Here is a 15,063-nt window from a genome sequence, read left to right on the forward strand (position 1 = left end):
ATCTACAGGTTACTACCATAAATTATTCCGGACTACTGCTCTTTGTGCTTCCATGCTCCTGGCTCTGCTTCACTGGAAGCACTCAATTAAGTGTAACTTTTGCTTCAGTCACTTCATAAACTCTTGTGTGTGTATTTGTGGACATTGAAGAACATTCTGTATTACTCCCAGTTTCTGATGCATGGTCTATCCGTGACAGACAGACAGACAGACAGACAGACAGACAGACAGACAGACAGATAAATAGACAGATAGATAGATAGATAGATAGATAGATAGATAGATAGATAGATAGATAGATAGATAGATAGATAGATAGATAGATAGATAGATAGATAGATAGATATAGGTGACTATGTATATGAGTAACTTCTTTACATTTGGTGATCATCATTTTAATCTTATTTTATCAGATTAAATCTAGGACCAATGCTAAATGTATTGTTCCACATTAGTGTCAGTCCCGTTCCATTAAAAGAAAGCTTATACATAGTGTTGATTAATTTAAACCTTATTCTGTATCAGCAGTGGTAGAGACTTAGCTGCACTGCCTTTACTATTTACTTTTTTCTCAGTAAGCCTAAATACACAGTAGTCAGTCCTGATCCTGTTATCTTGCATAAGCTTCAAAATCTCCTGCTGCCCAGGGTCCATATACGGCTGGTTTGTCAATCTTATACTGTGAAAATTCTCTCTTTCTTTGCGGTGATTTTCTTTGCGGAGGCTTCACTTTTACATTTTTTTCTTAACATTACACTTTTTCTCTCAACAAAGGTTTGTGGAGGCCCTGTTTTCTGGCTTTCTAGAATCACAAATAACAGTTTGGGGATTTGCTGCTGATGATAATGATGATAAAACTAAAGTAAAAAAAAAACCCTAGGAGGATGTGACTTAGACATTGTCCTGAAGATTAAAATTCAGAATGAACCTCTTGTGGTGTGACACACAACATTGTGTGTTGTGAAGGCATGGCTTTTTAGTACACTGTACATAGCATTACTTCTATGGGCTCTCAAACATTTTTTGGTTTGCGATATTTAAATGCTATTTATCAGAAAGATGGACCCAAGAAAACGTTTACTTTTAACTTCCATACAGGTAAATGCTTTATTCACATCTGTATTTGAAATGAATTAGCCATTAAAACTGACCTGGTTGTAAACTGAAATACAAACATTATATTAGTAACTGTGTTGAAGTCTGGGGTATCCAGGGAAGATCATCTTCTGAAGGAAATGCAAAACGTTTTTTAAGGAAATGTAACACTTCCTGCTATCCATGTGCACAAGTTTCAGAAGTTTCTAACTGCGCATATTTCTCTTGGAGTTAATTACTGGAGAAGTTCCCTAGTCAAAAACATTATATGATAATTGGTTGTACCTTCCTTTAAAACACCCCCAATCCTATAACATTTCTGTCAGGTAGCATTGTTTCCATTTTCTGGAACTGTCTGGAAAGGAGTGAAGTCCAGTGACATTTCAGAATTTTTGAAGTTCCCCAGTATTTCATTGCATACTAATTCGGATTCATGCACTTTGGAACATGAGTTTTGTTGTGGGTTTTTTAAACATGAACCAGCAACAGAGTTGTCAGAATTATGTACAGAGACTGTTTTCCATAAGCCATTGCAGCATCATATGGCATTTCACAACTGTTTCTCATTAATGTAAATTTTTTATTCGGTCCCTTGTTCTGTCATGTAACAAGGTGGGAATGAATTCAAGTGCAGATATTATATTACCTAAAATGCAGTTAATCAAATAGCATCATACTGAACAAAACACAAAATAGCCTGAACCAGAGCCAAGCTTAACCGAACCTGAGCAATAAGCAATCACATGAGTGAACAAAGTGAAAGTGGTAATATAGTATATGATATACAATATACAGCTATGTAGGTAATATATAGTGATTATATATAAGTTGTAATTAAGCTGAAAGAGAAACAGGTGTGGAAAAAGATGTGACCATATTATGGCTTATAGGAATCATAGTTCCTGTACATAATCCTGATATGAGTCTACTGTAATTCTGTTATACTGAATGTTATAAATGCTACTGTATATGCAATATGAGCAATATGATACACCGACAGTGACAGTGCTATTGTTGGATTATGTTTGTCTTTAAAGCATATAGAAATAGGCTTGGAAATGGATTTTCCAAACTACTTCACATACTGTATTTTTTATGTATTGTGGAAAAGAGGCACAGGCCACCATTACCAATAAGATATATAAATGCATGTGTTCACTTATTTAAAAAAAAAAAAAAAAAAACACACTTATGTTATGTGCTATTTGTTGTATAAAATGTTTTGTTTAATTGCACAAATTCAAGTATAACTGAAGTTTGACTGTTGAATATGTGCAACATGCAGTATCCCTGTGCAGTTCCTAGCTCTAGTAAATTTTTTAAAATCTCAGTAGGCCTACTTACCCCATAGTATTTGAAATGCTCTTAGTGATTTGTTATGAATTCAGGTGAAATTCTTCATGATATTGCCATAATTTAGGACATTTATTATTTACAAAGACTGCGTGCAGCTTTACTTCAGCCTAGGGGTTGGCATCACGCTGCTGGAGCATGACAAGCGGCTCTTTTATTCCTAGCTTACAGCTTCATGCGGAATTCAGTCAAGATGCAGCAATTCTTTGCAAAGCACTGTTTTATTAATGAATTGTTTTAATTGCACAAATTTGTCTGGTGTATAAATGCTAATTTATCTATAAGATATTACGGACATAGGAGTGCCATTCGGCTACCTGGGAATTCAGAGACAATTTTATTAATTCAGAGAAAGAGATTGTAGAAGATATAGACACTAAAGCATGACTGGATATGTTTAATCTGCAAATAAAAAATTTATAAATTCATAGACATCTTACAAAAGAAAATAAATAATTAGAAACCATCCATTTTTGGGGAAAATTATCAGATTAAGCTGACGAGAGTTTGTGTTTGTACACTGGTTTAAATTATATAATATATATATTCTAACATTCAGTATACTAATTTAAGACATACTGAGACTTTGGTAAAATATCACACCAACAAAATGTTGAACATAAATACCTGTGCCTTCAGTAGTGGGTGATTTTTACTGAAATTTGACAAATATTTCCTCTACCCTTTACTTATACTATATGTTTCCCTGTTTTTATAAATTATTTGCTATTTATAGATTCAGTCTATGGTTCTTTTGGTTATATCTGTGTGCTAAAGCCAGAGGGAGTATTTACTTTCACAGTGTTTATTGAAAACCTAATTCACTCAAACAAGACTTGTTTTCTCCCATGAATGAAGTGTTGTATTGACAACGTGTTGCTGATCAAATCGAGTTACTTAATACAATATTGATGATTCCGGTTAACTCTTCATGCTTCTGTGGTCTGCAATTCCTGGGTTCTGAAAACATTCAGCAGCTTTACAGTGAGATTGAAAACCCCGTCTGGTCCCCCAGCCTTTTCCCCAGTCACCCCTTAACACCACCACCCCAAAACAAATTATTTTGTTCTTCTGTTAATAGCAATTTTCCTGCCTGAAAATGTGCACTGAGAGAAATGTCAGGTGATTAATTTGGATATTTACCACATTTCAAGCTCAAGTGAACAGAGAATAGACGTGGAATTCTCTTACACTTAACCTACCGAGACGGTTTTCACCAAGAAACCTTTCTGAATTATGTTATATCTGTCAGTGCACAGAATTAAATCTTGAGGTATGGAAATAAAAATGTCAAGCTAGGTAACTAATATAGAGTTTTAACTTTACATTTGGAGTTGAGTTGTGCATGCAGTGTGACCAGATAATCTTTGTTTAAGATAAGTACTGTATTTACAGTTTGATGTAACTATGTTAATAAATGTGACATTTAAATGTATAATAACTAAAAATACACTTGAAATAAAAATGAAAGAAAAACGACTATTAAATCCAATTCAGGATAGATATTTGATATTCATGAATAAAATAATCAGTTAATTTTAACAGATCAGTAAGTAAAGCAGATGTTTACTTGGGCAGCTTTTCCTTTAAACCATGGACATGTTTTCTCTAAAATACATTGAAATTACTTACATTAAAATCATTTTATTAATTAATTCAATCAAAAAAAAAAAAAAAAAAAAAAAAAAAAAAATATATATATATATATATATATATATATATATATATATATATATATATATATATATATATATATATATATATATATATATATATTAAAATATTATATTAAAAGCCCACATCCCATTACATTATGATTTTATGATCTCAATTTTGTACCCATGGCTTCATTAGGTTTTGTTCACAATTAACTGCCCCACCGCCCCACCATCCCCCGCCCACACACACACACACACACACACACACACACACACACACACACACACACACACACACACACACACACACACACACAAAGAAAAAATAGATAAGCTGGATCAAATGTTACTTTAATAAATTGCCAGTTCAGAAGGGTGGAATTCATATTCCTAAAATGAATACAAATTTGATGTGGTTTGTTTGTAATTAAACTGTAATAGCATATAGCAGCAATGCTCTATGTTTATTTCAAAACCTGCTATATATCATATTATATTCTTTTTATATTTTCCAAGTCATTTAATTTCTTTAGTTTTTATGTTACATCAGATTATTTTTGACATGCAAGAAAAAAGCTGTGTTTCCATTCCACAATTTCTGTACATTCTTGTTGTCAGGCTTACAGGAAAGTGCTTGTGTTTAAAATCAGTTATATACACAGGGATGCAGAAATGTGTTTGAAATTATAGTGTATTGGACTAACATTCAGCAATTAAACACTATATGAACAAAATTAAAGGGACACCACTACCATGGGTGCCAGATCTTTTAGTTATGCTGCCCCCCGCCTATGGAACTCTCTTCCCCCCTTGATGTTCACAATAGCAAGTGCTTGTTTTAAAAGGCGTCTTAAGACATATCTTTTTTTACAGGCCTTTTTATGAAATGTTTTATTGAGATTTAAAATGAATTTTACATGCATATGCTGTTTCTCTGTTGTGTGTTCTGTTTTATGCAATGACTTGTATATTGTCTGTAAGGTGACCTTGGGTGTTTTGAAAGGCGCCATGAAATAAAATGCATTATTATTATTATTATTATTATTATTATTATTATTATTATTATTATTATTATTATTATTATTATTATTATTATTACCAGACTTTCTCAGCCATGTGTTGTTCTTTTCCAATGTGTTTCCACAAAGTTGGAGTGATACTATTTTTTTAGGATGTCTTTTGATGAGGCATTATATTTTTACCCTTAATTTGAAATAGGGGACCCAAACTTCCAGCATGACAATGCTCCTGTGCACAAAGCGGGTATACGATCTTAAATGGCCTGCTATAGAGCTCTGATCTCATTCGTACGAAACACCTTTGGGATTATTTGGAACAGTGACTGCACCCAGGTCTCCTCGAACTACATCAGTACCCGACTTTACTTACACCCTTTTGGCTAAATTAGCACAAATCTCCACAAAGACACTTTAAAACCTAGTGAAACATCTTCCCAGAAGATTGAAGGGTTATTATAACAGCAAATAGGTACAACATGTAGAATGGGATGTTCAGAAAGTACAAATGAATCTTATGTTCAGGTGTTCATATTTATCCATATAATATTCCTGCATCTCTGATGATATATACACAAATGTATAGAGCATATGTGTCAAACTCAAGGCCCGCGGGCCACATCTGGCCCAAAGTACAATTATATCCGGCCCACAAGATAATTTTATATAGATCTAGTAATGTTGTTATTAATGGCCCAGCAATAAGAAGCGCTGATAACACACAAACTACAGATCCCATAATGCAGCGCTTCAGCTGCCTTACCGAACGCTAGACTACCTAGGAACAGTCCAGCGTCAATCAAGTCGAGCTTCTGTTGATTTATTTAACCCTATTGTAAAGTTATTGTGAAGCCCCTCACAATGGTGAAGAGAAAAGTTGATTCTGAAAACAGAGCCTTTCAAAACTGATGGGATTCTGAGTAGATGTTTACTGACACTGCCGGTAAACACGTGTGTCTTATTTGTGGAGCGAATGTGGCTGTAATTAAGGAATTGAATCTAAGACGGCATTACGAGACAAAACATCAGAAGAAGCTGAAAAACCTGAATGCAGAGCAGAAGATACAGAAAGTAGAAGAGTTAAAGAAGAATCTGACATTTCAGCAGATGTTTTTCACCAGAGCAAAATCACAAAGTGAAGCTGGTGTTAACACAAGTTTGATTGATTACATGATGAAGGTGTGAGACGTCTAGTGTGTGACAGGAGATATTTTTATAGAGTGCAAAATATTTTAAGTTATTTAAAGTTTAATTTGATTTATTCTGGAATAATATTCCTGTCTTTTTTTATTCATTTATGTAAAAAAAAAAAAAAAAACCATTTAGTTTTAGTGTGTTTAATAAATGTTTATCCTGTTCGGCCCACGACCTAAAGTGTGCTTTGAGTTTTGGCCCCCTGGTATAGAGGTTTAATCTGAGTGGAGCCTATATAGAAACTCTGAAGCAACTTTCCCAATCACCAAGGCCCTTTTAATGCAGTTACCTTTTCATAGGCTGCTGGTGTTTTGTACATAAACTGTGAGGAGCTAATAAGCACAGTACACCAAGTTATGTATAACAAGTTGCATGTCACAATGGTTTTATGGCATTTATTAGAGTAGCCTACATGAAAAAGAAGGACTTCTCTGTTGGTACTCATCTCTATTCTTAAACAGTTACATTTACATTTACAAATATGGAATCCTAATATAATTCATGATGCTTTTGGAAATAGTATTTGATTTCAGTGGGTCAAAGAGAAACAGTATGTTCTTATATTCGTATAATCAGGGTTTTGAACCTGGAAATTCCACAGTGAGTGAAAACGTCTACACACTAAACACAAGCAACAACATATCTCCAGTTCAAACTAATAGGGGGACATCTAAAACCACTACCAAACACCAACTACAATAATTTAATATAAAATACAAGTGATAAATACATAAAGCATGTGCAGAAAACGTTTGCCTGTCTTTGTGCGCAGAAGGTCTGAGAATGAACAGTGTTAACTATTTTCGGAGTAATGAGTCATCCTATTCAGGAGGACGTAATCCTTATCGAATCTATCTTTTTTTTTTTTTGGCTGTTGAACAAGGAAAAGTTATTCTGCTGCTTCTCACATGAGAGCACACGCCGCTGTAAATGGAAGCACTGCATGCCCATGTTTGTCAGAGTGTGACAAGGAAACAGTGGGGTCACTGCTTTTCGCTTTTCTGTTCGAAATGTCACCTAAACAAGTTCCTGTGTATGTAAATTCAGCAGCAGCTTATGAATGTAATGTTCATAATGAGCTTTACCACCAAAGCACGGTTACTTATATACATCAATTCTAATCCTTCTAATATTTACTACATTCCAAAACCAAACACTGAGGACCAAATCTCCAGACACACACATTGAGGTTGGGTTCAGGTGGGAAAATACATTGACAAGGAATGGCACAAACATTTAATAGTGTCTGGAGAAGCATTCCTAGCTGATACTACTACAACTTAAACATAATTTGGTTTAATTTCCATTTTACTCGTACACAGTAACGCGCAAAAATAAGCCTGGATATTATCTGGATGTGTGAACTCAACCCCTGTGGTCTGTCTGTTCAGTTCAGGGTATACTGGGTTCTTAACTAGTCCCGTGTGTGTCTGGGTGCCCGAGCCTTCCCACGCCGCTCACCGCCATGGGAATACCGCCATTTAGCTGGCGTGCCCTTGTGCTTCTTCCTCTTCCTGTCAGATGCGCACCACACCCTCTCGCAGTACTGCTCCACCCGCTGGAAGTTACTGTAGCCAATCAGCTGCATGAATTCTTTATACCAGAGCTTTCTGGAGGAATGGGCAGACGGGAGGCTTGGGAAGGGGCATGGTGGAGAACGCAGTTGGTCCTCGCTGTTATCGTAGTCCCTTCTGTGGAACAGATTTTCCAGTGTGTTTTCTTCCAACACCTCCAGAATCACCCTGGCTATGGTCTGGACAAAGCCATGCTCTACAGACTGACACAGGTACACACCAGTATCAGACTTCTTTGTTATCAGAAACAATAAGCCATGAGGCGTCTGAATAACATGATCATTGTCTTTTATCTGAAAGAGAAGAGAGAAATACGAGTCATTGTTATGGAATTAGAACGTTGGATTACTTATTAATTTTTTTATTTTTTTTACCTGCTTTGTGTTTAATTAAACACAAAACTTAACTACATTTTAAATAATGTTTACATTCCGGTCTAAAATATTTTAAGTTGAGAATCAAGAAATTTGACTATTTTGAACAGCAGTATTCTTGACATGTACAATTTGGGAGTGTTGCATGATGTAGCTGATTTCGGGGGGTAAAATCTCGTTTTGTGTGACATCTTAAATTAATTTAAAACATAGAAATGACTTTTGTGAATTTTGGAATTGACTTTGTAACAAAAACAAAAAAATATATCACATTGAAATAATGTAACTTTAATTTCATGGTACATAATTGTATTTGTGTTTGTGTGTTTGTGTGTGTGTGTGTGTGTGTGTGTGTGTGTGTGTGTGTGTGTGTGTGTGTGTATACCTCTTCTTTATCTGTGCCTTTCACAATGTACCATGTGAGTAAAGCCTGAAGAGATCGAGCTCTACACTCCAGCAGAGTGCTGTTGTTTTCCACTCCATACACTAACTTCTCTGATACAACCTGAGCCTCTGAAACACACACCAACATCTCATTTAATTGCCAATCAGACTCCAATTTGAGAAAATGAAATAATAAATAATAATAAAAGACAAATTTCATATTGTGGTTAGTGATAGGTTTAAATGTTAGGAGTATGGTTTATTTTAGGGTTAAGGTTTTCACAGGGTTGGTTTAAGGTAAGCAATGATTAAGGTTAAGTTTAGGATTAGGATTTAGAAAAATGTAAGGCGAGTGTTAAATTTTGATAGAGGGTTAGCATAGGGTAGGGTAATCCCAGGGTTGGGATTTTAAAAGAATCAGGGTTAAACTGAAGGTTAAGGTTAGGATTTTGATTGAGTTATGGTTAAATAGAATTTTAGGGTTGAGGTTTTTATATTGTTAAAGATAGGGTTAGGGCTGGGTTAAGATTAGGGTTACTATTCTGAGAAAGTAAGGGTTACATTTAGCTTTAGGGTTTATGGTTAAGGTTTGGGCTGAGGGTAGGAATTTGATTAGGGTTTTGCTATAGTTAGGGTTAGGGTTAATGCTAGAGTAAGATTTGAATAGCGTTAAAGCTAGGGTTAGGGTTAAGATCATAGACAGGATTTTGATAGCATTAGGCTTAAGGGTAGGGTTAGGATTTTGACAGATTTCGGGTTTAATTTAAGGTTAGGTTTAATGGTAGGTTAGGTTTGTTAAAGGTTAAAGCTAAGATTCAAATATTTAGGTTAACCTTATTCCAAACCCTGTAGAACATATGCAGTGATTTGATATGGTAAGTATGTGTAATGTCTAGCTAGAAAAAATTAATATCTATATCTATAATATCTTAACCTAGAATAAATACATATCTAACAGATATTTATGCACAAAACATTACTCATAATGATCTAATCTAAAGGTATTACATGGCATCAATTGTTTTAAGATCAAGCATTCGCTTAACGCACCATTCAGCGGGAGACCATTACACTGCTGCACTGCATTGCCGTGACGGACATCCTGCCTTCTGAACCGCCTGCAGAGAGAAAAGCGAGGAGAAGCATTGAACTCTCAACCACAATTCAAGTGTTCTGTTTGACACTCGTTTATCAAGTGCAGGAGAAAAGAGCCCCAGAAAATAAGGAAAATGTAGCAGGAAAAATGAAGCGTGAGAGAGAGAGAGAGAGAGAGAGAGAGAGAGAGAGAGAGAGAGAGAGAGAGAGAGAGAGAGAGAGAGAGCTTCACTCCCCTGCTGATGTTTAATCCCAGAAAGAAATCAATTGAGGGCAGCTAATCTTTTCCATCAGCATCCTACCCTCGACTGCATTTGAAGGCTACTCAGCACTGATTATTTGTGATTTCCGTGTCCGCTTGTATATGGAAAATGAGCATGTGATGAGCATTAGCATGTGTGGGAGGTGTTAGCGTAAAGTGCTAATGGGTTCAACGGGATGGCAATATGAAAGAACTGACAACAGTGGATTAGGGAAACACTCATGCTAAAAATTAACTCTGCTCTGATGAGCATTGTGTGCGCACACACACACACACACACACACACACACACACACACACACACACACACACACACACACACACACACACACACACACACATCTTGGTTTTAAAAAGCCTCTTCAAAAAACACCGATTTATAAACTGACAGTGACTTCGATGAAAGGCTAGAAATTGGCAGAACTAAACACACACACACACACACACACACACACACACACACACACACACACACACACACATTGTGAACCAGCAAGGCAGTAGGTGATGAGAAGGAGACATGAGACAGCAGGAGGTGAGGCGAGACTTCACACTCTCTCACCGGGAGCACGTCTCCATCTTAGCCTGTGTAATGGCCATAATTAAAACCCTGTGTGCATTTCTGTGTGCCACAGCAGGAACGTTTCTGTGCTTGCACACGTGTGTTTGTGATCAGAATGTGACAGACCAAGCTCTGTGCATGTTTGTTGTGTGTGTGTTTATACCCTTTAGAAAAAATGGCATGTAACATAGAGCTTCAGCAGCACCTCTGCGTCAGTACACAGACGTATGTGATCAAAATGCGGAGTATATATATATATAAGGAATCAGAAAAGTATCAAAAAGATTTTAGAATAGTACTATATTTATCCATTTTTACACCCTATCTCCTTCATAATAATCCCCTTGCACAGCAATGCAGAGCGTCCAGCATTCCTGCCATTTCTGAAACATGTCCTTGAAGTCTTCTTTTCGGTTTGTCCTAAGCACCTTCTGCAATTTGTGCTGGATCTCTACAATTCTGTCAAAATGGCAACCTTTGAGCTGGATCTTCATCTTCAGGAAGAGGCGAAGTCCACAGGAGTCAAATCTGGCGAATGGGGTGGGTACGATAGCGAGATCATGTGGATTGTTCTCATCATGCATTCGACATATTCAGGAGTAAAGCTCGTTGAAGGTCTTCCTGATCTGAGCCTTCTGATGTGATGTGATGTTCTTCTGCTCTTGAAGAGCGCGTGCCACTCAAAACACCTCGAACGACTCATTGCAGCATCGCCGTATGTCAAACGTGTGTCAAATGTTTCTCTGGCAGATTTGTCCAGTTTCACGCAGAATTTCACGTTGTTCTAACTTGATGTCCGTGATGAAATCGCAGACGTGGGAACGCAGATGGTCAGAATAGCACCAGGCTTAAAATTTTTTAATACCACCTTGTATATGGGTGTGTCATTCCAAAGGACATTTTTAAAATCTACTAGTAATTAGGCATTTCCCTTTGATGTTTTGTATGTTTTTTTTACCTCAAAAGGGATGGATAAAGAATCGAGATGCCATCGTCTTATTTGGTAATTTCTGATTATTGTCCCGATAATTGTTTCGAGAACTTTCCTAAGGATTTTCATTCTGGCTTATGACACATTATTGTGTGTGTGTGTGTGTGTGTGTGTGTGTGTGTGTGTGTGTGTGTGTGTGTGTGTGTGTGTGTGTGTGTGTGTACCTCTTGTGTGTGTAAATGCCAGCAGGTATGTATCTGGAGCAGGTGTGTCCATCCCAGGCACAGTATGGGTCTCTGGCTAGGCAGCAATCGGCACAGGCTGAACCATACAGGCCACATTGGTGCACTTGAACCTGCGTCACTCCCAACTCCGAGCCCACATACAGGTGTTGCTGTGAGAGTGAGAACAAACTGCAGTTAACACCATGGGGTTCATGATATTGAAGAGAATAAAAAGGGTAGACACAGTAGGATGCACAGTACTATTAATAATATGAAGAAGAAGAAAGAGAAGAAAAGTAAATGAAATCAAATGAAAATAGAATAAATACCCTAATAGTTTGGTTACTGTTATTTCTTATTATTATTTGACTGTTGTTTTATTACTACTATTAGTATTATTGCTGTTGTTATTACTTTTGTTCTTATCGTTGCTGAACTGCTTATCACGTTCATTTACCTGCTTATCTTTAAGAATAAGATTGTAACTGTTTGCTGGCTAATCACCATCTAGTGGCGGTGTGAAGAATTGCATTTTATTCCAAGGCAATCACTATACACATGAAACAGATACAGAAAAATCAATTCTCGGATGAAAAGTGTTTTTCTTACCCTTTTATTTGATATGATGATTTCTGTAATTGGCACTGGAATCTATAGAAAATAATTAAATACAACACATTAAACAGGAAGTTCATAATAAAAACCCAATGTGACACTATTTACCTTGTGGCTATTTACCTTGAAGACTTGAAGCTCCTCCAGAAGCACTTCTTCAATTGTGTTGGACTCTTTGTTGAAAATGGTGATCAATTTTAACACGACTGAATCATCTGCGGATGAATACATCGTGCTTAACTGCTGGGTGTAATATTATTACTGTAACTGCTAGATATCTGTAAAACTCATATTTTAATATGTGGACATGGGACAGTACCTGTCCCAATGAACAGGACATTATAATGTCCATCCTCTGCCTCCACTCTGTCTACCGCGATCTCGGTGAGTCTGCGTTCGCCATCCGTGTCCAGCAGAAGGGGCCTCTTGTGGACCGGCTGCACTGGCTGGAACATGAGGGGATGGGAACGCACGAAACGCAGAACCTCGTCTGGATAGCCCTTAGAACTGGAGAACTGACCACCATTAATCTTACTGGCACACTGAAAGAGCAAAAAAAAAAAAAGGGGAAGAAAGAGTTTGCTGATAAACTGTAGGGAACAAACTTTTCTGTTGAAATAAGAGGATGATCAGATAATAATGATTTAAAGGAAGGAGCTACGATCACCAGAGCAATTTATTTTTCGACATAAAAATGTATAAATACTTAAGCTGGATAATTTAGTATCTTGGGGTGCTATGTGCTTTTAATGCTTTCTTCTTCTACATAATTCATATATTTTACCAAGTGAAACCAGTAGTGGAGAGTAACAAAGTAAATATAATTTATCACCTTACTTAAGTAGCTTTTTGTCGTATCTGTATGGTAATGAAGTATTTCCATTTGGGGCGACTTTTACTTTTAACTTCATTATATTTCAAAGTTAAATATCGTATTTTTTTACTGAACTACATTTCGTGAAATCATTTTCCTTTATGAGTGGATAAAAACTGGTCATGCACACAGAAAGGACTGGAGTCAAATTTTACCTACTGTATCTCTACTTTAACTCAACTATATGGTTTGTATACTTCAACCAACAATGAGTAAATCAGTAGTGTGCACAACCTTTGCTATTATAATAACAAACAAACAAACAAACAAAACAAATTCAAGATCTGTTTGATTATACAAAGTAATTAGTTTCTACTATTGTTTTAATGAAAGAAATAATTACTTATTTTTATGGGTGCCAAGAATTGTGGACACCATGTGTTTACAGATGCTCCCAACCTTACGACAACGCATATCTCCTAATGATGTAAGAGCTTTAAATACATTAATAAACAAACAATAAAATATACTGAAACAAATAGAAATATCTGAAATATTGTATACAATATTTTGTATTAAGTAATAAAAAAATTATAAAAATGTAAAAATAAAAAAAATAAAAACACTTAAAAAAGTGAAGACTGGTTACGGTCGACGACCAGCTAGAGGTACGGCTCTCCTCCATTTAGAATTTTTTCGACTCAGAACAAATTTCATTGGACAGGTTTGTTCGTATCCGTGAAAATTTGTAAAGTGGGGCGCGTCTGTATTGCTGTGGTGCTGTCCTCAGAGCTATTTGTTCAGAGAAGCGTTTTATATCCCTAACCTTTTAGAACAAACCCATGATAAGAGTCCTAACACTGTCATCTAAAAGGTCAGATATTCCGAACAGAATCACAAGCCGTAATTGCATGGGCTCTAAAATGACTGATTTCAGCCCACTGACTGTATGTTTTGCTCCCTTATCTGTTTTACCTCCTTTGTAATTATGTAATAAACTCCTGAGTTTGATTTATCGGGAACTCGTTGTCCGGCATCTCTCTGGGGATGAGATGCAACATATAAAGCCCTAATTCCTTTCTGCATTCCTTTATAAAATGGAATGCAGTATTATGATGTGATGATCAGATCATTTTAGTGATTTGGTTCTTCAAATCATGTTTATTACAATGAACGAATATTTTTTTTGTCATTTTAAAAATGTTTATAAAATGTAAAATTTTTAATAAGCAGATCCCCCAAAATGTCTACATACACTATCTTTGACAATAGTCCAAAAAAAACCCCAATAATAATAATAATAATAATAATAATAATAATAATATATATATATATATATATATATATATATATATATATATATATATATATATATATATATATATATATATATATATATAAATGGGAGTCATGTGACAAAGAACAAACCACTCGGACTAGAAGAGTTGACAGGTAAACTACTCAAATCTGTTGCCTGTACATAAACTATGGAGATTTTGCGATGCTTTTCTCATGTGTGTCCAGTAGAAAATAAACAAATCACTTTTCGAGGCTATTCGTTCTGCTGAGTGACATTAAAGATTCAAAATAAACAAATGATTCAAAAATGACCGTTCACTAAAGCACTACTGTATATGAATTCTTGTGCCTGTGTGTGTGTGTGTGTGTGTGTGTGTGTGTGTGTGTGTGTGTGTGTGTGTGTGTGTGTGTGTGTGTGGGTGGGTGTGTGTGTGGGTGTGTGTGAGAAAAACTCACAGATCCTGGACGAGGGTATGGAACCTTCCCTTCATACACACCCCAGTGGTGGTCAGTGTGCTCACGATGTGCAAACGGACCATTAAACGCAGCTCGGATCTCGTCCATGTTATACTCACACACTGCGTAACCTTTGAAAACCGCACTATAAAAACAA

At 36.1% G+C, this 15,063-nt stretch overlaps 1 protein-coding gene across 1 annotated transcript in view; it reads right to left on the minus strand.

The window, feature by feature from the left end:
• Positions 1-6,697: 6,697 nt before the first annotated feature.
• The window catches only part of sema3e (sema domain, immunoglobulin domain (Ig), short basic domain, secreted, (semaphorin) 3E), a 38,099-nt gene continuing 29,733 nt past the window's right edge, over positions 6,698-15,063 (minus strand). The window contains exons 10-17 of the mRNA XM_083551773.1: positions 14,907-15,051; positions 12,657-12,879; positions 12,461-12,552; positions 12,332-12,373; positions 11,723-11,892; positions 9,699-9,766; positions 8,650-8,777; positions 6,698-8,183 (exon numbers count right to left, since the gene is read on the minus strand). Of these exons, the coding sequence (XP_083407899.1) occupies positions 7,731-8,183; positions 8,650-8,777; positions 9,699-9,766; positions 11,723-11,892; positions 12,332-12,373; positions 12,461-12,552; positions 12,657-12,879; positions 14,907-15,051 (1,321 nt within the window). The 3' untranslated portion in view covers positions 6,698-7,730. The remainder of the gene's footprint in view (positions 8,184-8,649; positions 8,778-9,698; positions 9,767-11,722; positions 11,893-12,331; positions 12,374-12,460; positions 12,553-12,656; positions 12,880-14,906; positions 15,052-15,063) is intronic.

Source organism: Silurus aristotelis, assembly GCF_946808225.1.
Source record: "Silurus aristotelis genome assembly, chromosome: 10".
Classification (NCBI taxonomy): Eukaryota; Metazoa; Chordata; class Actinopteri; order Siluriformes; family Siluridae; genus Silurus; species Silurus aristotelis.